The sequence below is a fragment of the Acanthopagrus latus genome, chromosome 22 (genome assembly GCF_904848185.1).
Source record: "Acanthopagrus latus isolate v.2019 chromosome 22, fAcaLat1.1, whole genome shotgun sequence".
Lineage (NCBI taxonomy): Eukaryota > Metazoa > Chordata > Actinopteri > Spariformes > Sparidae > Acanthopagrus > Acanthopagrus latus.
The window spans coordinates 25,842,446-25,866,815 of NC_051060.1; the positions used below are offsets into that span (position 1 = coordinate 25,842,446).

Sequence of the window (24,370 nt, forward strand, 5' to 3'; positions counted from 1 at the left end):
GCAGAGCGCTGGGCTTCAGATTCATTATGAGGTTTGAACCAGCTGAATTCTGGTCATTCAGACAACACTTGTTAAATTTACACTTTCCCATAGTTGGAGCAGATTCTGAAGTTGAAGTCTTTCCAGAACTGGTGAAGTGTGCGGAGATAAATTCAGACCGAACTGTGAAGAAAATGCCTCTTACGTTCCTGATACTTCATACAGAAGAACACATGGAGCTGACTGAGAATCACCTACACATTTACCCAAAACAACAAAAAGGTGACGACAGAGGCATAAATGCATGTACATATTTAAGACCTGTGTGCACAACATGGACATATTTAAGACTTTTTAAGACCCGGCAGAATCCCTGTGACCTCAGAATAAAGGCTGTGAGGCAGTGAACAGGTGTGTGATGAGTCACAGGATGTTTGTTCTTTTAAAAGATCAGCTGAACAAAGTTTAACATTATTTATTTGTCTGCTGGATCATTTGTTCTGACGTCAGGTCCGATGAGGAAAAAGGAAGCAGAACAATGATCAGAGCATCAGATCCATATCTACAGCTGCCAGCAGGGGGCGATCTGATCACTCAACACTGTACAGTTGAGATTTAAAACAGGCAGCAGACGAAGAGTGTGAAGGTTTGATCATGTTTGATTTAATGTTATTGACTTTCTGTTCACATTTTTTAAAATATAAAAATGAATGAATCTTTTCTGGCTCCACTTTGTTTCTTCACATTAATAAATAGTAACTTACTTATTTTAATACTAAAGAAAACTTAAAGACATGAAGATTCTACAGAGTTCTTGACATAAAATCAAATTAAATTAAGTCTGAACAGGACTTCAGGCTACGTACCAGGAGCCTGGCCCTCCTCCTGGTCCTGGTTCCAGCCCGCCTCCAGTGGACTGCAGCCTCCTACTGAGGTCACAGAGTCGGCATCCGAGCTGGTCTCCCGGATGGGACTCAGCTTCTTCCTGGTTTATGTTGCTGGTTTGTGGTTGATGATGGTGGAGCGAGACTCCACCACAGTCTGCAGGTCTTCACTGGCCCCCCCCAGGAGGATCTGAGGTTCAGATCAGAAACTCATCAGCATCATGAAGCTACACATCCAGTTTCTAAGTGATGAATGAGGCCTGATGGAGACACTGAAGACACCAAGAGGACGAGACAAGACTCAGACCGTCACAAACACCTGGTCCCTGTCTGGACCTGATGGATCAGAGACACTTTCAGAAAACCTTTCAATTAAACAGCTGTTTAAGTTAAAGCTGCTCCATGTCAGCGTACAACAGCTGGGTGGAGACGTGACGGAGACGTGACGAGTCCAAACTGTGTGATGAACATTGAAACAGCTCTGTCTCTGTGAGGACAAACTGAGACGAAACAAACCTGAGAGAGCTCAGACAGACCGACAGCACCTGAGAGACAGAACACCATCACTGACAGGGTCAGACAGACTCACCTGGACCAGGACCACAGACTCACCTGGACCAGGACCACAGACTCACCTGCTCGTGGATACTGGATCTGGAGACACGGTCCAATTTCCTCAGGTCGGAGGAAGACATCGTCCACCAGCTCGTTTCTGCGTGATGATAAAAACAACACAGAGACTGCAGGATAATTATTACCCAGCAGGCCGAGCTGCAGCAGCACGCCGAGGACTCGTACACAGATATTTTCAAAACAGAAAGTATCTCAGTCCAGACCACATGTCTGAAAACACAGGAAGTGACATCACTCGATCAGTTAGCTGATGTCTGGATGACTGAGTCGGTGTACCTGCTGCTGAGACTTCCTGAGCACCGACAGTTTCTTCTCCTCCTTCAGACATCTCAGTCTGTCAACAGGAAGCAAACATTTCGTGAGGTCAGTGAACGTGTTCTGAGGTCATGGAAAGCAGCACGAGGTCAGTGAATGCAGCGTGAGGTCAGTGAACATGTCCTGAGGTCAGTGAACGTGTCCTGAGGTCAGTGAACATGTCCTGAGGTCAGTGAACATGTCCTGAGGTCAGTGAACATGTCCTGAGGTCAGTGAACGTGTCCTGAGGTCAGTGAACATGTCCTGAGGTCAGTGAACATGTCCTGAGGTCAGTGAATGCAGCGTGAGGTCAGTGATCACAGCTTGAAGCCAGCGAACGTGTCATGAGGTCAGTGAACACAACGTCCAGTCGGTGGTTGAATCTTTTGGCTCTCAGCTCATCAGACTCTGTCCCTCCTCTCATCATCTTTACAACAGGCACTCCTCGGATTGGTTCAACCCTTCTCCTGATGCCCTTTGTGATGAAGGCTCACTCTCAGTGCTTTTACATGACACTCAAGAAAACCAAATTACTGCGTTAGTCCGACTATGATTGGATCATTGAGATGCATGTATACACCTTAGTCTGACTAAAATCGGACCGGATCGGATTTCTCATAGTGGGATTAAAGCACCCAGATTATTCGATTGATAGTCGCATTACTCCTGCATGTACACATTCCAGCGGGGCCGTGAGCTGGAAGTAGAAGGATGACGGTGGCGTCTTTCCTCCGAAATCACTGCAAGAAAGAGCACCATTGTGCATCTAGTTTGTGTAATTATCATGTTCACCATACATGAAGTGTACAAAGATGTAGCTTCGTCTCGCTCTTCGTACGCCATCTTTCTCGAATGCTGAGGCAGCTGGTGATGTAAAGAGGTCAGCCGGAGGTGTTTCTGTTACCACTAGTTGAAATGGGTACAGCGCCACCTAGCGTACCGGGGTGTGACATGCTCCGGCCAGTAATTCGACTTTCTCATGTTTCGCATGTATGCTCAGACAATTGCAGTTGTCTGATTGAGTACCATAGACGAACTATGACTGTAATCTGACTAAGCTGTGCATGTAAACGCACTGTCTGATAGGCCGACCTGCAGCCAATGGGAGAACAGTATGAGAGTAGGTCTGTGATGGCTGATGAGTTTGTCCTCTGTGAGCCTCCGTACTGCTGATCAACACTCACTGTGTGAGCAGAAACGATCCCACCTGAACCAGCAGCACCTCAGACATGACTGCACCTGGATCTGCTGACCAATCACAACACTGAACTCATGTCAATCATTCATCAGCTACAACCACATTCAATAATCATTAAAGTTCATCAACAATGTCCTCAGTTTACAGTAATGTTAGTGACAAATATATGTATTCACATTAATCAATAACAGATATTAAGATTCATACTCTGTCAGCTGGGTTTCACTTGTTCATCTGGTAATAAATAAATGTTTAATCTCTTCAGCTTTAAGATGGAAATGATAAATAATAATAATAATAATAATAATAATAATAATAATAATAATAATAAGAAGAAGAAGAAGAAGAAGAAGAAGAATCCTTACAAATAAAACAGCTGATTTTTGGATAGTGGGAATATTTGTAGATGCTGATCTGGGGTAAAGCAGGTGGTGTCTCACCTGTTTGAACATTCATGGCTAACAGCAGCTAGTTGCTACAGTAAAGAGTACAGTGAGCAGCAGTTAGTGGGTATGCTGCCCTTGGAGGCACTGGCTTCTCCTTGTTGCCATAGAAACAAAGTGACAGACACTCAGGTGTGTTAGAGCGTCAGGTGAGCCGGTGAAGCGTCACACATTAGCCAGCGGCGGTTTATTGATTCGCTGCTTCAGTCAGACGTGATCCTGTGAAGACGTTCAGTCAGCAGCTGTCTGATGAGTCATCGCCTTCCTGCCTGAGAGAGACATGCTGCAGCCTGCGCACGCACACACACACACACACACACACACACACACACACACACACACACACACACACACACACTCACACACTCACACAGAGCTGTGTGTGTTTAAATAATTATTCTTTAAATTTTTCCTTACTGATGTTTTATTGAATGCTGACGTGTCAATAAAGCTTGTTTGAATTTGAATTTGGAGAAAGGAGCGACAAACTGTCACATTAGAGGAAGCTCCGCCCTCATCCACCTTTTCTTCTCATCTTTTTCCCTTGATACCTGAGACAAGGTGAGACAGGGAAGAGTGAGGGGGGAGGGAGGGAAGCTGTGTGTGTGTGTGTGTGTGTGTGTGTGTGTGTGTGTGTCTGTGTGTGTGTGTGTGTGTGTGAGGGGGAGGAGTCTCAGCAGCAGATTCGTGTGTGTGTGACGAGACGACAGCAGGATCAGAGCAGACGAACACAGCTGGACTCACCTGGACTCTCCGGACAGGTGAGTGTGTCAATGTTCTCCTACCTGTGAGGTTTAAATGTTGCAGACGAAGCTCACAAGAGACTGTAAAGTACCATCAAGGTTCTCTGCAGAACCAGACTAATGGTTCAACATAGACCTTCACTGAGCTGTGAAGAACTCTGTTAGAACAACACAGTCCACCAGGTTCTGTAGATGGTACTAAAGACATAACTGTGTCTGCACAGAGAACCATCAGAACCATTATTAAAGAACACAGTAAACAGATATCAATGAAAAGGTTCTAAAGAGAACAGAAACCATTCTTTAGGATTGTGAATTTGCAGATGTTTGTCGCTTTCTTTTTGCTCAATTGGCTGAAATGGTTCCACAAAGAACCGTTTGGACCTTTTCAAAAATGTTCTGACAAATAACCGCTACTGTTGAGTGAATCAATGGTTCTCTGTAGAACCAGAAATTTTCCCGAGGCTCACAATAAAGCAGAACATTTTTCAGAGATCAGGATCCCATCAGTAAAATGTTTTGTGTCAGAACTGTGAGTCTAAAGAACCTTGTGATCTTCATACAACACATGTCAGAGAAGAACACAGATCTGACTGAAAAAGTTCTGTGGAGAACCATAAACAGTTCCTCAGCATTCTAAGGAAGTTTTTTTTTATCTCTTTCTGCTTCAAAAGAAGTCTGTTGTTCACAAGAAATATTATGTTCCTGAAGAACTCTTTTAGAACCCTTAAAGAACCCAGTTAAGTCAGGTTCTGGAGTTTGATATGTAAATACATAACTGTGTCTGTTAGCTGGTGGACAGCTGTTAGCTTGTGGACAGCTGTTAGCTGGTGGACAGCTGTTAGCTTGTAGATAGCTGTTAGCTAAAACTAGCTGAGCAGTAAATAAACTGAAGGTCAGACATTCTTCTTCTAGTGTTTTGTGGCTCCTGATAGACTCGTAGTCCAGAAATCAATGAGAGTCGTCATTAGATTCAAATGACTTAATTATCATTATTTACCTGTGACATCGTTCGTGACCTGGACTCAAAAACTCATACCTGATGTTTGTTTCAGTAGATCCTATTTTGAGTGTATTTCAGTATATTTCAGTATGATATAGTAATATAGCATTTGGTGTATTTGTTGATTGTGAACAAGCTTTTCCACTCTGATGATCTGAGCTCAGCAGCAGAGCTGAGCAGTTATGTTAAAACAAAAAGTAGTTATAGAAAATAGTTATTATTAAAGAACAGCATGTTAATAATATATTATTTGATAAACACAGAGTTTTGGAGGGAAAAATTCAAAAGTTTTCAGACTCGAACACATTCCACTTAAACTGCCAAATATTTGAATGAAGTTTGGTGAAGCTGTTAGCATCAACAACAACCTTCAGCGGGAGTTTAAATGATCTCATGTTCACCACAGAGACAACACTCAGAGACACTGAGGACAGGAAGCTGTCCTGACGGAGACGATATGTCCTCGTCTCTACACCACTCAGTCATCACGTGTCAGCAACGTCCACGTTCATGTTGAATAAAACATGTCAGGTGATGCAGATGACAGCTCTGCCTGCTGGCCGGAGAACAAAAGTCATGTTTAAAGAATTATTCTGCTTTGTGTTTTGTCTGTTCTTCAGAGTTTTATTGAAAGTCTGCACCAGGCGTGTGTGAGCTGACCAATCAGAGCAGGGGGAGGGGCTTAAAGAGACAGGACAGAGCTGGATGATTAAACTGATGTGTTCTGATCATTAAAGCTTGTGAAGACCTCTGAACGTCTCACACGTCAGATGTAGTCTGATTACCTCCTGCAGAGTCCAGATGTTTGTTCTTTATTGTTTCTTCCTCTTCCCGTCCAGAGTCACTCAGTATCAACGACACCAGAACTGATCAGACTGAAGAGAAGCTTCACTTCAATAATCTGAGAGATTAAAGAGTATTTCGACACACACACTTCCTGTCTCCTCAGTCACAGTGTGTGTGTGTGTGTGTGTGTGTGTGTGTGTGTGTGTGTGGAGCTGCTCAGTGAATCACTGGTGAGTTCCAGTCAGACTGAGGAGACACGGTGGAGCTGTCTGGTCATGTAGTGTGTCGGTTTGAGTCCTCAGGTATGTCAGTCACACCCTGCTCACACACACACACACTGAGAACACACACACACACACACACACACACACACACACACACACACACACACACACACACACAATGTATGAAAAGTTACTTTTTTTTAACAAACTTTCAAACTTTAGTGACTGAATCATTTAGTGATCAGTAATGGTCTGGTTCTGTGTCACTGGAGTTGAGTGTCACATTGTTGCTGCTGGAAACTGAAACTAGTGTGTTGTCTTCATGTTGGTCTCCACCCGCCCTGCAGGCTGCACACACACACACACACACACACACACACACACACACACACACACACACACAATTAAAGGGACAGGTCACTCAGTTCCTCTCTGAGGTATTAATATATATCTTGGTCTTTAAATGGCTTTATTGGTAGAACAGCTGAAGCGATGACAGGAAACAGGATGATGGGGGGGGGGGGCACGCAGCAGAGACCCGGGACTCGGACTCGGGTCTGCTGCAGCCTCTGGGCCAGAGCTGAACGGCGCCCCTTGATTCCTCTCTGAACGACTCGTCGACAGTTTGTTGTGATGGAGGATTTTTGTCCTGACAATCAGAACAATGAGGGTCCATGTGAGCACCTGAGCCTTCAGACTGAACTCAGACTGGACTCAGATTGGACTGAACATGTTGTCAATAGCCCCGCCTTCAGTTCTGAGACTCTGTGACATCACAAAACGTCACACATTTACATAACTTTTAACTTAGTTGACTTAGTGCAGCTGCTGTTGTTGTCAGATGTGTGAGCTGACCAATCAGAGCAGACTGCGTGTTCAGGAGGCGGGCCTTAAAGTGACCTGACCTGACTGGACTGAACTGGACTGGACCTGACCCAGACACAGAGACTTGAGACTTGAGTCACACGTCTGACTTCAGCCTGTTTCAACACTGCTGCTGTCTGATTGGCTGAGACACAACAGCTGGAAAGTGACTGTGACTCACCTGGAGTCCAGGTGCACCTCCTGGTACCAACATCCTGTCTGAGCTGCATGCAGAATCATATTCTACAGAATATGTTCTGTTTACATCACTGTGTTAGTGTGTTGTGAACAAACTGTTGATTTTTCTCCTCCTCACACTGACCGGATCAGAACCATCCACATCCTCCACCACTCCCACTGAACAAACAGGAGCAGGAGGTGGAGGAGGAGGAGGAGGAGGAGTCTCTGTCTCATTCAGACTGATTTGTTCTGATTTGAACCAATCAGGAGCCAGTTCTCCTGCAGCTGAGAGACAGCGGTTGACATCAGGTGAGGCTGAAGTGACATCATGAGTTCAGACTGATCAATCAGCTGTTACATTAATAACTGATCAATGGGTTAAAGTGAATCTTCTACTGTGAACTGATCCACATGTCCAACATGTTATGAAATGAACTTATTGATTAATGAAGAAAGCGATCGGCACCATGTTGTACTGATGCGAACGTCAAAGATAAAATTAGATATTAAATAATGTGAGATGAGCTGCAGGTGTGTGACAGCTGCTGGAGCTGAAACAGTTAATGATGCACACAGGTGAGTCTCACCTGGGCTGTCGGGTCGGTTTGTGTCTGACAGGCGAGAGAGAGAGAGAGAGAGAGAGAGGGAGAGAGAGGGAGGAGGTCATGTGACTCAGCTCAGGTAAAACACCTGAAAACAGGAAGAGAAGCTGTCGGATCACACACACGACGAGTGTGTGATTCTGTGTGTTTATGGTGAATGTGTGTGTGTGTATTCTCAGTGTGTGTGTGTGTGTGTGTGTGTGTGTGTGTGAGACTGGACCTTGCATCATGTCCAGTCAGCGGCGGCGTTCCTCCAGCTCTGAGCATGCTGCTTCCTGTTGTCTACCTCAGGTCTCATCATCACCCTGTTGTTGCTGCGTTGCTGTGGCGATGCTGCGCCGTAGTAAGAAGAGGCGCCGGCCGGAGATCTCGGCACCGCGAGACTTCCAGCACCGCGTCCACACGTCTTTCGACGCCGCTACAGGACGCTACGTTGGTCTGCCGCCACAGTGGCAGAGCGTGATCGACACACTGAGGAGGCCACGCCCCCTGGTGGACCCCTCCAGGGTCACTGAGGTCGAGCTCAGGAAGGTGAGGTGGGGCTACGGGACCAATTCTGTCACTAATCAATACATCTATGTCAGTTTTCAGCGCCACATGTTCCACCTGTTAGCGAACATGACACATATCGCAGCAGTGACAGTGCTAACACATGCTACGCTAACTTCCTTCCAAAGATAGTGAGAACTGAACTGAAGCATGTGACGTTAGCATAAAATTACCATCACCTGTAAACTGTCAATACAGGATATAATCAGTATCATTGATCAGCTCCACAGAAGAAGCTCTGCTGATCAGTTTGTTTTCTCTGAACATTTTTCTGTAACAACATGATGTCAGCTATTTGATCCCACACTGTTAACACTCTCATTTAACACTTTCGAATTTAAAAGTTAGCACGAGAAAACAACATCAACAAACCTTTAAAAAAACTAAAAATGTCAAAAGTAACTGCATCAGCTGAAGGTAGCGTTGGAATAAAACAGCTGGTAATGAGTCTGAATCACATCGTTCTCAGTTCTCAGTCAGCAGCGGCTGATGGTGTGTTCACTGCCCTACTGTAAATGTCAAGTATGTTTCCATACAGGTACGTCAGGTGTACCTGCTCCACCTGCAGTATGTTCTCTGTCAGCTGACCTCAGAACAGACAATCACCTGACAGATGACCTCACCCTCCTAACTCAAATCATTCCTGTATTTTTTCATCTGGAATTAATGTCAATGAATAATAAAATTCATAATTATAACGAAGATAAATTCAGATTCTGATCTGAACTCAGTTCTTTTGAACATAATTCACTATTATTACGTTCTTAATTGAAAATAAAATGAAAATTATAATAGGTCATTATTATTTATTAGCTATTATTATTATTATTAGTTACTGTTTTGTAGAAACAAAGTATTGCCGACATAAATCAGAGTTACAGTAGCATAAAATAAAATAATGTTAGCACACAAAGTGTCTCAGGATAATGTAAGGAAACATAAGCATGACTTCCAACAACACGTTTCAATGTACATGAGAATAAGAACATTTAAATATGTAACATATTAAAATAATTATTCAATTGTTTCAATAAAATACTTCTTTAAGACTAAACTGTTCATTATATATTTAAAAATGTTAATTATTAATTCATTTCATAAAATCTATTTTATTTAATATAGAATAAAAGACTTACAAAATACTCTAAATCTCTAACTCTATAAATACTCTGTAACTTTATAAATACTCTGTAACTCTATAAATACTCTGTAACTCTATAAATACTCTGTAACTCTATAAATACTCTGTAACTTTATAAATACTCTGTAACTCTATAAATACTCTGTAACTCTATAAATACTCTGTAACTCTATAAATACTCTGTAACTTTATAAATACTCTGTAACTCCATAAATACTCTGTAACTCTATAAATACTCTGTAACTTTATAAATACTCTGTAACTCTATAAATACTCTGTAACTCCATAAATACTCTGTAACTCTATAAATACTCTGTAACTCTATAAATACTCTGTAACTACTCTGTCTCCATGCAGACGATTGTTCGGGGCAGTTTCATCGGTCATGGCGACTACATCTCTCATGTGATCTCAGAGATGACCCGTCTGTCCGTCACCAGCTCCAACTCTCTGCGCCGCAGCAGCCCATCAGCACGGAAACGGGCTCAGTCACTGGGCCGGCTGGGAGAGCTGGCGGAGGACGACTCGTACCAGTACGAGGAGCTGAATCAACGAGGTGCGAAGACGGGCGGGAGCTCCACCTACTGGCAGGACCGGATCCGACAGGTGCGCAGCGAGAGCGGCAGCCCCAAACTGAACGGAGCTCTGTCCAGAGCCAAGTCCTTCTGTGAGGTGGGCACTCTGTCTGAGGCCACGCCCACCACACCTGTCACACCGCCGAGGGCAGGTGGGATGGACTCGCCAGGTGGGCATTATGCTCACAGTGAGGGGGCGGGGCTAAGACAGAGACCAACTTCCTGTCACCACAACCTGCAGAGTGTAGATCCCAGCAGCAGAGCTCACCTGAGACTGAAAGCACCTGTCAGTAAGCTGCCAGACCTGCTGTCGACCTCCAGAGAAACTCCCAGAAGGCCACACTCCTCCTATGACCTCAAGGTGAACAGCGTCTGTAAAATTCAACTGTCTCTCTGATACTGATTCAGCCAGTTAGCTTAGCTTAGCCTAAAGACTGGGAACAGAGGGAAACTGCTAGCCTGATAGTTGAAACTACTGAATCAACTGAAACCAGACATATAACTCTTATAACACTTATTTAAATTATTTGACGCTCTTCTTTACGTCTTCTTCTCCCCCAGCTGACCTCCCCCTCCTCCCCCCTCCTGCTGCCCCCCCCTAACAGCACCAGCAGCCCGCTGGTACCAGGTCGAGGGTTACCTCAGCGCTCGCTCCGTCCCTCCAGCTTCAACACTGGATTAGCTCCAAAACCCCCACCCCCCCAGAATCAGGGGCCCCTTCGCCCCTCCCCCACGGGCTCCCCCGGACACGCCCCCTCCCACATCTGCTCCTCCTCCCCCCAACAGATGGGACCTGGCGGCGGCGGGAAGGTGACTCACGAGCAGTTTAAGGCGGCGCTGCAGATGGTGGTGGACCCAGGTGACCCGAGGATGACTCTGGAGAACTTTGTGAAGATCGGGGAGGGGTCGACAGGTGTGGTGTGCCTCGCCCGGGAGCGACACAGCGGGCGACAGGTGGCGGTGAAGATGATGGACCTGAGGAAGCAGCAGCGCCGCGAGCTGCTGTTCAACGAGGTACACAAACATCATCACACAACAAGTACACACAATACAATGTCATACAAGAAAGGATAAAATAAAATAATGTAAAATACAAAATGAATAATGTAGAATAAAATGAAATAAAAATATGAAAATAGAATAAACGTGTTTGTTTCAGGATCCTCAGAAACACTTTTTTCATCTATCCATGAAATCTCAGTAAAACCTGTTCAGTGCCGCAACCATCAATATTCTATAATCATAACCAGGAGAATATTCTGTATTCCGTAACATCAATTAACTGTCAATTAAAATGTGTTTAATAGGACAAACAAACAAAACAACAACAAGAGGAAAGAAATGATATTGAACTTTTTAGTTTTGCTTCAAAATTACTTCAAATGATTAATTGATTTTGATTGATTTGTTGAGTGTTTTTATTGTTTATTTTAATTTTGTTTCCACTTCACTTCAAATTAGATTAATTTAAGTCAGCTGATGACTTACTGAAGATAATTACTTTGACATGAGTTCTTTAAAACAAACTGTTGAATCAGTATCTGAGACATTTTCACCTGTCCTGTCTCACCTGACACAAACTGAATAATACTAGTCTCATGAATCATCATCCTCAGTTTGTAGATTTGATTGATCTTCAGTTTGATGAAACTTCATCAGAAAGTTAATTAAACTCAGCTGGATGTTTCTGATTGATTTGAAACCTTTTGCCTGATAAATGTCATTACTCAGATTTACTTACAATCTGATTTCTGAATTGATTTTATATTCTCTTCATTCATTCATATATAAAAATACTGAAACATGATTCTGGATGAATCTTGTTTCTGATCGATCATTGATCATCTCTGTCATTATTAAATGTAAATTTAATAATTTGATTTCATCATTTTAGTGTTAAATTAGTCAGAAAACACTGACACTGCTGAGGCAGCATGAGGTTACAAATGTGACTGACGAGAAGTCACCTCAGCAGTGTGACAGCAGCAGCCTCACCTGTCTGTGTGACATCATCAGCCTCACCTGTCTGTGTGACACAGGTGGTGATCATGAGGGACTACCGGCACCTGAACGTGGTGGAGATGTACCGCAGCGCTCTGGTGGAGGAGGAGCTGTGGGTCATCATGGAGTACCTGCAGGGCGGCGCTCTCACACACATCATCAGTGAGACCAGGTGAGCAGCACACAGGTACCCATCTAATTTGATAGTTGTGGTTTGATCTTACCTGTGTGTGTGTGTGTGTGTGTGTGTGTGTGTGTGTGTGTGTCAGGCTGAACGAGGAGCAGACAGCGACAGTGTGTGAAGGCGTCCTGCAGGCATTGTCCTACCTGCACTCACAGGGAGTCATTCACCGAGACATCAAGAGCGACTCCATCTTGCTCACACTGGACGGGAGGGTAACACACACACACACACACACACACACACACACACACACACACACACACACACACACACACACACACACACACACACACACACACACAAAGAGTAAGAGTTCAAACCAACTTGAGGAAACAGACTCGACGTCCTCTGAGAAAATAAAATGTGACAGCTGTCGTTCTGTGTTTCTGTATATTTCTTCTTCCTCTTCTTCTTCCTCTTCTTCTTCTGCAGATCAAGCTGTCAGACTTTGGTTTCTGTGCTCAGATCAGTAAGGACGTCCCAAAGAGGAAGTCTCTGGTGGGGACTCCGTACTGGATGGCTCCTGAGGTGATCTCTAAACGGCCGTATGGGACGGAGGTAACAGCCACAAACATCCTGTGTGTTCATCATGAGACACATTTAAGGTTTTAAGGTTTCACTGAAGGCGGGATGTGAACAGACAGTCTGTCAACTGTGGACCTTCATCTACGTCCTCAGATCACTGAGTCAGTTTAAGTCTGAGCTAGTTCAGGACCAGAACTTCAGGATGATGATGATCAGGAACTAAAAAAGTTAAGAGTGTAATTATGATTTAAGATGAGAACTTTGAGGTTACTGAGAACTGCTCCTCAACATAACTTCAGATAAATAATGTTTATGGTGAATGAAAGTAGCTGGATGGCAGCGCTCGTTAGCTCAGTAAGTAGAGGGGCGTGTCCCTGCAGCGGCGCCGGGCTTGAGTCCCGGCCCGGGTCACCAGGCTCTCTTCCTGTTTGCTGTCATCTCTGAAGCGGTCCTGTCAATAAAGACATACAAAAAAAATAATAGAAGATGAAAACAAATAAAAGTCGCTGGATTAAACTAACAGGATCATTATAACCTGATAATAACGTTAGCTTGACTGATAGCGTGGCCTGGTGTGCAGGTGAACTTCCTGTTTCCCGTCCTTCAGGTGGACGTCTGGTCTCTGGGCATCATGGTGGTGGAGATGGTGGACGGAGAGCCGCCTTATTTCAGCGACACACCCATCACGGCCATGAAGAAGCTGAGAGACGAGGCAGCGCCGAGTGTGAAGAACCTCCACCGGGTCAGAACTCACTCATCTGGTTCTTCCATCTTGACCCCTCTGACGTCAACCACCACAAATTAATCTCTTTATAGCACCTAATCATAGTCGTGAAAACAAGTGTTAACACAGTGTTATGGTCCTCATTTTGTAGCATGTACAAAAAAATATACACACACATGCAGAATATCTTGTTTTAATGACAAAGTGAGGACACAGCCCAGAAAGTGCACTGGACCAGCCTCTCACGCCCTGTGGCCTGGTCAGTGTTTAGTCCCATGTAGGGAGAATCAGGACACAGTTCTGGGTTTAGTGTCTTTGTGAGCACCAGTTTCAACGACCTGTTGACATCAGTCTTATCCAACATGGCCGCTGTGGGACCATGATGCTGCAGCTAATCAATTTATCTTGAAATGTTTTTTTATTTTGACACTGTGTGATGATAATCCACTGCTAAATAAAGATCTTTGTGACAGGTGATGTGGGCCAGTGTTTGATGATGTCACTTCCTGTCTTCAGGTGTCTCCTGTGTTGAAGGACTTCCTGGGCTGCATGCTGACTCGTGACACTAAGCAGCGCTCGAGTGCCTCCGACCTGCTGGAGCACCCGTTCCTGCTGCAGGCTGGCTCGCCACACTGCCTGGTGCCCCTGGTGGAGCAGCACCGCAAACGCATGTCGCTCTGCTGACACCGGAGTGTTTACCTGTGGAACACCTGAGAATATACCTGTGACTCACCTGAGACTAACTGGCTGCTGAGAAGTCGGCAGCCAATCATGAAGCAGCTCCTCCTTCAGTCAGGTGACACCAGGATGCCGTCAGCTTGTGACCTTTGACCTCCAGCTGCAAGATGTTTGTTCTGAATCAGCTGATGTCACCTGTGAACTCACCTGAGAGGAGGATGTGATCAGAGAATAATAACCTGTAACTGGACGCGTCTTATTTTGACAGTTCAGTCCATCATTTCCTGTCAGTGAAAACAAACATGGTGCTGCTTCCTGTCTGACCTTTGACGTCCTCTGCTGTAGTTGATATTTAAAGTTTCCTTCCTGTCTGCAGAGACGGATCACTGAAATACAGCTGATACTTCGACATGCAGACCAGGGTAAGTGAACCTGCAATCTTCTGATAACAGGACGCTGCCTCTACCCCTGAGCCACAGCCGCCCTACATAAACTGTAGAAACAACTATATTAAAAATATTTAATTAAAAGTTGCTCAGATGTTAAATGCTCCTGTGGTTTTAAACGTTCAGTCTTTCATCAGTTAAAACACAAATATTCTGAAGCTAAATCCATTTATTTCAATGTCATCAGCTGAATGTGCCCTCTGATTGGATCAGAGGAAGCTAACGTAGCTTATTAGCAGTTTAATTAAAGCTCCTCTGTCAGAGTTTAAACTGGTGCCTACACAGTCAGGAGGACGACACACTGACACAGGTTTTACTCAACTTTACTCAACCTTTCACATTAGCACCTGAGCTGACACCTGAGTCAATGAGCTTTATTTCATCCAAACTTTAAATAAATCCTGTCTGAATGTTTTACACATTATTTTCCCATGATGCTCTTGTGTTGACTGTAAATGATGAAAACATATTTTTCCTGTTTGTAAATGAAAGAAGAGGATTCATTCATTCCAACAGTTTCACACAGAATGTGACTTTTGCACATGTGACTAAATATTTTTATGTTTTCTTTTATAAAATACAGATTTTAATAAAACTGGTGACTCTTGTTTCTTCTGGTTTCCCTCCGATGGTAGCAGCTGTTGTTCTCACTTTCAGGTGTTGACCTGATCGACGTCTGTTCACCTGTGAACATCAAACACAGTGAAAACATCACTAATGATCTTTGTCCCAATGTGAAACACTCCACACACAACAAATACTGTCGAGCATGTTACTATAAAGTAATATATCACAGTACAATGTTACTCTGTGTAGAGTACTATATTACTCATTGCACTACATCAGTTACTTTCAAAGATGATGTAAATCACCTCCGTAGAACATTTAAACAGCCTGAATCTGTTTAAATAAATGATGGTGTTGGACTCACAGGAGCAGGAGATTATGAGATATAATCATCTGTGATGAAGAGATTTCCCTGTTTGCAGGAAAAATAAAGGAAATTCTGATTCTGGTTCTGGCTCTGAAACAGATGAAGTCAAATTAAAAATTACAAAATGTCTTTAATAAATTCAGTTGAGGAACATGAAACTGTTTTGTTGTTTTGTACTTGTTGTTGACACAAATGTTATGATCAGTGAAGTTCATCACTTTTATAATCTCCTGATGACGATGATGTATTTTATATTTACTGCATGAGTTTTGTATTTATAAGTGAAAAGAACTGTTCAGCTCATTTGTCAACAACATAAAAGGTTAAAAATACTTAAAAGGGTTAATTTACATGTCTTACAGTGGAAACTTAAGAGTCGATGATATAAAGTAAATTAGTGACTAACGATCCTCAGAGTCATCAGAGCTCAGCTGAACACACGTGACATCTCTTATGTTCATGTTCATTACAGGTAAATATACACGACCAGTCAGAGGTGAAGAAGTACTCGGTTTAGTTCTACAGTAAAAGTACTGTTGGTAATAAAGAAGAACTCAGGTTGGATACTGAACTCTGTCAGAAGAGCTGAAGGTGTTTCAGTCTACAGCATCATCCTGCTATCACTCTGTGACTGAGATAAAAACTGATTCAGGACTCTCTGGTTTCTATTTGTAGGCTGAGAGCTGATGAGTCCAGACCGTCAGAGATAACAAGACACCAGACACTTCAGTCAGTCACCAAACACGCCTCGTATCGGACCCGTCTGCTGCAGTGGGTCCAACATCCAGAACTCACCCTGATGATATAAAGTCCTCCTAGTTCTGCTGAGCTAACACTGTTAGCATCAGGTGGTTCTGCTGAGCAAACACTGTTAGCATCAGGTGGTTCTGCTGAGCTAACAGACAGCAGCAGGTCTGTTGTAGTTTGGGTGAAGATAACAAAAGAGTCACAGAATCAAAACTTCCTCTCTCATCCACGAAACAACAAGATAAAGTTGTGGGAGTCTGAACAAGGTTTGAACAAATGATTTGAGTAAAGTGAATAAATGTGAGAGGAAAGACGATGAAAACTTAACAACAAGATCAACAAAAAATTAAATTTAAATAATAACAGTTTAATGTCTGTATTCTTGCTTTTATTACAATGTCTGTTCTTTTGGTGTTTTTAATCAAAATACCTTGTTAAAAAGTATAATAAGAGTTATTCACCCACATGTAGATTCTTTAGTCATTCAGTCTCCATTTAACCTTCAACACAAACATTAATGTAAACACATTTTTCCATTGTATTATTAGAATATGTTTTGGACTCAATCATTAGGTGAAATGATATTTGCATTATTTGGTGGAATGATACTTTTACTGCCAATCATGCTTACTTAAGCATGATTGGCATGCTTAATATTACCGTGTAAGTTATTGTACTTAAAGAATGCAGACCATCACATTTAAATTAATTACTTAATTATTTAATAATTAATTAAATCAGAAATGAGGACAATAATGTGAAGCACCTGTTTGTTTGGTGCAGTTCTGATGGGGTTGATGAGCTGAGGAGCAGCAGGAGACGGTCGAGTCTAAATGGAGACGTGTGAGGCATCTATCAGCTGCAGATAAGCAGCCAAACACTCCTTTTCCTAAAATGGACATTAACAGGCAAAGGTCCTGAATCTGCCCTCATGCTGGCTCACATCCTGGGACAGATTTAGTCTGAGCCTCTATGTCTTCTTCTCAGCAATTATCTCCTAATTTGGCCCACGGGGAGTCTTTATAAGCAGCTGCCTACTGCCAGGAGGCTGCAGATCTCCTCTCAGACAGATCTGAACCTCCAGCCTCCACCATGGGTGACGCTCTGATGGCCGAGTTCGGGAAGGCAGCTCCTTACTTGAGGAAGTCAGACAGGGAGCGTCTGGAAGCCCAGACGAGAGCATTTGACATCAAGACTGAATGCTTTGTAGTCGACGATAAGGTGGAATATATGAAGGGACAGATCCAGAATAAAGATGGAGGGCTGGTGACGGTCAAGAAGGAGGATGGGACAACAGTCACTGTAAAGGAGGCAGACGTCCACCCCCAAAATCCCCCCAAGTTTGATAAAATCGAAGACATGGCGATGTTCACCTTCCTCCACGAGCCTGCCGTGCTGTTTAACCTCAAAGAGCGTTATGCAGCTTGGATGATCTACACGTACTCTGGGCTCTTCTGCGTCACCGTCAACCCCTATAAGTGGCTTCCTGTCTACGACACTGAGGTGGTGGCAGCCTACAGAGGGAAGAAGAGGACCGAGGCTCCCCCCCACATCTTCTCCATCTCTGATAATGCCTACCAGTACATGCTGACTGATCGGGAGAACCAGTCTGTCCTTATCACCGGAGAATCTGGTGCTGGGAAGACTGTCAACACCAAGAGAGTCATCCAGTACTTTGCCAGCATTGCTGCAGTCGGTGGCGGAAAAAAAGACACCAGCAAGGGGACACTGGAGGATCAAATTATCCAGGCAAACCCTGCGCTGGAGGCCTTCGGCAACGCCAAAACACTGAGAAATGACAACTCGTCTCGCTTTGGAAAATTCATCCGAATTCACTTTGGTACGAGTGGCAAGCTGTCGTCTGCTGACATTGAGACGTACCTGCTGGAGAAGTCACGCGTCACCTTTCAGCTCAAGGCTGAGAGGAATTACCACATCTTCTACCAGATCCTGTCCAATCAGAAGCCAGAGCTGCTAGACATGCTGCTCATCACCAACAACCCATACGACTACTCCTACATCTCTCAAGGAGAGGTAACAGTTGCCTCCATCAACGACTCAGAGGAGCTGATGGCTACGGACAGCGCCTTCGATGTGCTCGGCTTCACTCCAGATGAGAAAATGGGCGTCTACAAGCTGACGGGCGCCATCATGCACTATGGCAACATGAAGTTCAAACAGAAGCAGCGTGAGGAGCAGGCTGAGCCGGACGGGACAGAAGCTGCTGATAAATCAGCTTACCTCATGGGGCTGAACTCTGCTGATCTCATCAAAGGGCTGTGTCATCCAAGAGTCAAGGTAGGAAATGAATACGTCACCAAAGGACAGAGTGTGGACCAGGTCAACTACTCCCTTGGTGCTCTGGCCAAGTCAGTGTATGAAAAGATGTTCAACTGGATGGTGGTGAGAATCAACCACTCCCTGGACACCAAGCAGCATCGTCAGTACTTCATTGGAGTGCTCGACATTGCAGGATTTGAGATATTTGATTACAACACTTTTGAGCAGCTGTGCATCAACTACACCAACGAGAAACTGCAACAGTTTTTCAACCATCACATGTTTGTTCTGGAGCAAGAAGAGTACAAAAAAGAAGGCATCGACTGGGAGTTCATCGACTTTGGAATGGACTTACAGGCTTGTATCGACCTCATTGAGAAGCCGCTGGGAATCCTGTCAATTCTGGAGGAGGAGTGCATGTTTCCTAAAGCCAGCGACCAGACTTTCAAGTCCAAGCTCTATGACAATCATCTGGGCAAGAACAAAATGTTTGAAAAACCGAGAGCAGCAAAGGGGAAAGCAGAGGCTCACTTCGCCCTGGTTCACTATGCTGGCACGGTGGACTACAACATCTCCAACTGGCTGGTCAAAAACAAAGACCCCCTGAATGAAACTGTGGTTGGTCTTTACCAGAAATCATCTCTGAAGCTTCTCAGTCTTTTGTTTTCAAGCTATGCCGGAACTGATGGTGGTGACAAAGGTGGCAAAGGAGCCAAGAAGAAGGGTTCCTCCTTCCAGACTGTGTCTGCACTCCACAGGGAAAACCTGAACAAGCTGATGAACAACCTGAAGACCACACATCCCCACTTTGTCCGCTGTCTGATCCCGAATGAGAAAAAAAATCCAGGTGTCATGGACAACTGCCTTGTGATGCACCAGCTGCGCTGTAATGGTGTTCTGGAAGGCATCCGAATCTGCCGGAAAGGTTTCCCCAACAGGGTCCTCTATGGAGACTTCAAACAGCGGTACAGGATCCTGAATGCCTCTGCCATCCCTGAAGGCCAGTTCATCGACTGCAAGAAGAGTGCTGAAAAGTTACTGGGATCCCTGGACATCGACCACACTCAGTATAGGTTTGGCCACACCAAAGTCTTCTTTAAAGCCGGCCTGCTGGGGACGCTGGAGGAGATGCGAGATGAGCAACTCTCTCGAATCATCACCAGGATCCAGGCCAACGCTCGGGCACTCCTCATGAGGGCACAGTTCACTAAGCTCGTAGAGCGCAGAGACGCCCTGATGGTCATCCAGTGGAACCTGCGCTCTTTCCTGGGTGTGAAGAACTGGCCCTGGATGAAGCTTTTCTTCAAGATCAAGCCCCTGCTGAAGAGTGCTGAGTCTGAGAAGGAGATGGCCAACATGAAGGATGAGTTCAACAAACTGAAAGAAGCTCTGGAAAAATCAGAAACAAGACGGAAGGAACTTGAGGAGAAAATAGTGACTCTTCTCCAAGAGAAGAACGACCTGACTATGCAGATTCAGTCTGAACAGGACACACTGACGGACGCAGAAGAACGCTGTGAACAGCTGATAAAGAGCAAGATTCAACAGGAGGCCAAGCTGAAAGAGATGATGGAGAGACTGGAGGATGAAGAGGAGTTGAATGCAGATCTCACTGCTAAGAAGCGGAAGCTCGAGGATGAATGCTCTGAGGTAAAGAAAGATATTGATGATCTGGAGCTGACTCTAGCCAAGGTTGAGAAAGAGAAACATGCCACAGAAAATAAAGTGAAAAACCTGACGGAGGAGATGGCTTCACAGGATGAAAACATCATGAAGCTAACCAAAGAGAAGAAGGCACTACAGGAGGCTCACCAACAGACACTGGATGATCTTCAGAGTGAGGAAGACAAAGTAAACAGCTTGACCAAAGCCAAAGCTAAGCTGGAGCAACAGGTGGATGATCTTGAGGGCTCGTTGGAGCAAGAGAAGAAAGTCAGGATGGACCTCGAGCGCTCAAAGAGGAAGCTAGAAGGAGACTTGAAACTGACCCAGGAGAGTGTGATGGACTTAGAAAATGACAAGCAGCAGCTAGAAGAAAAACTGAAAAAGAAAGACTTTGAGACCGTCCAAATAACTTCAAGACTGGAAGACGAGCAGGTCGCGTCGGTTCAGCTCCAGAAGAAGCTGAAAGAAAACCAGGCGAGAATTGAGGAACTAGAAGAAGAGCTGGATGCCGAGCGAGCAGCTCGGGCCAAAGTGGAGAAGCAGCGCTCAGATCTTTCCCGTGAGCTGGAGGACATCAGTGAGCGTCTAGAGGAGGCAGGTGGAGCAACATCAGCTCAGGTGGAGCTAAATAAGAAGAGAGATGCTGAATTTCAGAAGCTGCGCAGGGAACTGGAGGAATCGACCCTCCATCACGAGGCCACTGCTGCCTCTCTAAGGAAGAAACATGCTGACAGCGTCGCCGAACTGGGCGAACAGCTCGACAACCTGCAGCGTGTGAAGCAGAAGCTGGAAAAGGAAAAGAGTGAACTGAAGCTGGAGCTGGATGACTTCTCCTCTAACATGGAGAGTGTGGTGAAGGCCAAATCAAACATGGAGAAGATGTGCCGCACCATGGAAGACAACATGAACGAGTACAAGAGCAAACATGAGGAAGCTCAGCGGACCATCAATGACTTGACGACCCAGAGGGCCAAGCTGCTCACAGAGAATGGAGAGTTTGGACGGCAGCTGGAGGAGAAGGAGTGTCTGATATCTCAGCTGACCCGAGGGAAGAACTCGTACAACCAGCAGGTAGAAGATCTGCGCAGACAGCTGGAGGAAGAAGTCAAAGCAAAGAATGCCCTCGCTCACGCTGTACAATCTGCTCGCCACGACTGCGATCTGCTCCGAGAGCAGTTTGAAGAGGAGCAGGAAGCCAAGGCTGAGCTGCAGAGAGCTCTGTCCAAGTCCAACACAGAGGTTTCAGCATGGAGGACAAAATATGAGACTGATGGGATCCAGAGGACAGAGGAACTAGAAGAAGCAAAGAAGAAGCTAGTTCAAAGATTGCAGGAGGCAGAGGAGGCCATCGAGGCCGTGAACGCAAAGTGTTCATCCCTCGAGAAGACTAAGCACCGTCTCCAAAATGAGATTGAAGACTTGATGCTGGATCTGGAGAGATCCAACGCAGCGTCTGCAGCCCTGGACAAAAAGCAAAGAGCATTTGACAAAGTCATGGCAGAGTGGAAGCAGAAGTTTGAGGAGTCACAGTGTGAACTGGAGGCCTCTCAGAAGGAGGCTCGGTCTCTGAGCACTGAACTCTTCAAACTGAGGAACGCCTATGAGGAGTCCCTGGACCAACTGGACACAATGAAGAGGGAGAACAAGAACCTCCAAGAGGAGATCTCTGATCTCACTGACCAGCTGGGGGAGGGCGGCAGGAGCGCTCATGAGCTGGAGAAGATCCGGAAGCAGCTGGAGCAGGAAAAAGGAGAGCTTCAGTCGGCACTGGAGGAGGCAGAGGGTTCTCTGGAGCATGAAGAGAGCAAGATCCTCAGAGCCCAGCTGGAATTCAACCAGGTGAAGGCTGAAATGGAGCGAAAAGTGGCTGAGAAAGATGAAGAGATGGAACAGGCGAAGAGGAACTACCAACGAATGCTGGAGTCGCTCCAGTCCTCTCTTGAGTCGGAAACCAGAAGCCGCAATGAGGCCCTGAGAGTGAAGAAGAAGATGGAAGGAGACCTCAATGAGATGGAGATCCAGCTCAGCCAAGCTAACAGGCAGGCAGCTGATGCTCAGAAACAGCTGAAGAGCCTCCAGGCGTTCCTGAAGGACTCTCAGCTGCAGCTGGATGATGCACAGCATGTCAACGACGACCTGAGAGAGAACATCGCTCTCCTGGAACGAAGACACAATCTGACCCAGGCTGAGCTGGAGGAGGTGAGGGCCGCACTCGAACAGACAGAGAGAAGTCGCAAACTAGCTGAACAGGAGCTGACTGATGCTACAGAGCGCATGCAGCTCCTGCACTCCCAGAACACCAGCCTGATCAACCAGAAGAAGAAGCACGAAGCAGACCTGCTGCACCTGCAGAATGAGATGGAGGAGGCCATACAGGAGAACCGCAACGCTGAGGAGAAGGCAAAGAAGGCCATCACAGATGCAGCCATGATGGCCGAGGAGCTGAAGAAGGAGCAGGACACCAGCGCCCATCTAGAGCGCATGAAGAAGAACATGGAGCAGACTATCAAAGACCTGCAGCACCGCTTGGATGAGGCCGAGCAAATCGCCATGAAGGGCGGTAAGAAGCAGCTCCAGAAACTGGAGGCACGCATCAAAGAGCTAGAATGTGAGCTGGAGGCGGAGCAGAGGAGGGGAACGGAGTCCATCAAGGGGGTCCGCAAGTATGAACGCCGCATCAAGGAGCTAACATATCAGACCGAGGAGGACCGCAAGAACATGACTCGCCTCCAGGACCTGGTGGACAAGCTGCAGCTGAAGGTCAAGTCTTACAAACATGCTGCTGAGGAAGCCGAGGAGGCGGCAAACGCCAACATGGCCAAACTTCGCAAGCTGCAGCACGAGCTGGAGGAAGCCGAGGAGAGGGCCGACATCGCAGAGTCCCAGGTGAACAAGCTGCGGGCCAAAACCAGGGACGGGTCCAAGAAGGGCCTGGACGAGTGAGGAGGACTCAGAGTCACAGGTGAGAGGAACCAGGTGCTCACGGTCACTGAGCTCGTATTGAATTCACAAAGCAGTTTATTATTATTCTAAAAACAGCCTTTCTAACTTTGTATAAATGTCCTCGTTAATAGTTTGTGACTCTGTTTTGATTTACAGGTGTTCCTGTTCCTGACGGACTGGACGGAACCAGCAGAAACATTTAATCCACCTCAGTAGAGACACAGTAGTTGTGGTTGTAGTGCTAATTATTAATCATTAATCATTATTCATCTGACACTGAAGATAAACATGTCTTTGGATCATTGACAGGGAACAGAAGATCTCTGGGGGTTTCTGAGGAATTCTGAGCTTTGTTGGCTCGCTGACGGTCCGAAGTGTTTGTTTCTGTTCTGTGTGACGACGTCGAGGTGAAACAGGATGAAGGTCGAGTCGATGTTTAAAGAAATCAGAAGAGTTCAGCAGGACACAGTTTGAATCCCCCTCCAGGTGTGTTTGGTTCTGAGCAGTTTTGCCCCCTGGTGGACGTTTAGATGTTAGACTGTCCTGATGTGTTTTCATTGAACATCAGAGCGTGATTTGATTAAAATCATTAATTGATTTCCATTTAGATGAATTATAATCAAGCTGAGCTGAACTCTTCCCAGCACAGTAACTTTGTTCCAATCATTAATAAACAGTTTTTAAGTTTTAAGGGTTAAGGTGTCATCATGTGACAAACACTGACATTAGTGTCGCCATCACTGCTGTTGCAGATTTTGTTCAGAAATGTTTCAGTTTAACAGGAAACAGGAAACTGTTCACTGAGTGCCACTTCCTGCTTCTCAGTGATGAAGCAGAAAAAAGTAATCAGTAATCAGATTACATTGAGATGAGTCAGAGTTCTGCTGAAGGTTTCTGTCTGGATGGAGGATCAATGCCTTGATATTATAAATACATCTGATCGATGTAGAATGTGTGGGATGATTAATCATGAAATAAAATCACTTTTTATCACAAAGAGCTGTTTGATTTTTATCTGATAATAAAACTGAACTCACAAACAAACACTGTGGATACAACAGTTGACTAATCAATTAACTAATCAATTATCTCAGCAAGTGACTCACCAGTTAACTCATTAATTAACTCATTGATTACCTTCAGAC

The 24,370-nt window shown here is 45.1% G+C and overlaps 2 protein-coding genes and 1 long non-coding RNA gene across 4 annotated transcripts; 2 read left to right on the top strand and 1 right to left on the bottom strand.

The window, feature by feature from the left end:
- Nucleotides 1–4,146: 4,146 nt before the first annotated feature.
- On the top strand, nucleotides 4,147–15,302 carry LOC119012757 (serine/threonine-protein kinase PAK 6-like). 2 transcript variants are annotated; one of them, XM_037086873.1, is made up of 9 exons: nucleotides 4,147–4,192; nucleotides 8,125–8,364; nucleotides 9,881–10,459; nucleotides 10,660–11,112; nucleotides 12,138–12,271; nucleotides 12,369–12,495; nucleotides 12,716–12,841; nucleotides 13,416–13,550; nucleotides 14,049–15,302. In XM_037086873.1, exons 2-9 carry the CDS (start codon nucleotides 8,164–8,166, stop codon nucleotides 14,214–14,216), a joined length of 1,923 nt encoding a protein of 640 aa, XP_036942768.1. In that variant the 5' UTR covers nucleotides 4,147–4,192; nucleotides 8,125–8,163; the 3' UTR covers nucleotides 14,217–15,302. The 2 variants fall into 2 exon arrangements, with proteins under 2 accessions (XP_036942768.1, XP_036942767.1); XM_037086872.1 differs by lacking the exon at nucleotides 4,147–4,192 and having other exon boundaries at nucleotides 7,594–8,364.
- Nucleotides 14,964–16,643, bottom strand: LOC119012818. The gene is made up of 3 exons (XR_005072606.1): nucleotides 16,386–16,643; nucleotides 15,588–15,680; nucleotides 14,964–15,340 (listed from the first exon to the last, which is right to left on the bottom strand). It is a non-coding gene; the product is annotated as an uncharacterized LOC119012818 (long non-coding RNA).
- Nucleotides 16,644–17,420: 777 nt separating this feature from the next.
- myh6 (myosin, heavy chain 6, cardiac muscle, alpha) lies at nucleotides 17,421–23,469 on the top strand. The gene is made up of 2 exons (XM_037086799.1): nucleotides 17,421–23,244; nucleotides 23,382–23,469. Exon 1 carries the CDS (start codon nucleotides 17,430–17,432, stop codon nucleotides 23,223–23,225), a length of 5,796 nt encoding a protein of 1,931 aa, XP_036942694.1. The 5' UTR covers nucleotides 17,421–17,429; the 3' UTR covers nucleotides 23,226–23,244; nucleotides 23,382–23,469.
- The last annotated feature ends 901 nt before the right edge of the window (nucleotides 23,470–24,370 follow it).

Excerpts from the sequence above, each read along its gene's own strand:
- myh6 (XM_037086799.1), top strand. The coding sequence starts at position 17,430 with ATGGGTGACGCTCTGATGGCCGAGTTCGGGAAGGCAGCTCCTTACTTG.
- LOC119012757 (XM_037086872.1), top strand. The coding sequence starts at position 7,984 with ATGGTGAATGTGTGTGTGTGTATTCTCAGTGTGTGTGTGTGTGTGTGT. Across the intron at positions 12,272-12,368 it reads CACATCATCAGTGAGACCAG|GCTGAACGAGGAGCAGACAG; the intron begins GTGAGCAGCACA and ends TGTGTGTGTCAG. Across the intron at positions 12,842-13,415 it reads AACGGCCGTATGGGACGGAG|GTGGACGTCTGGTCTCTGGG; the intron begins GTAACAGCCACA and ends CCCGTCCTTCAG.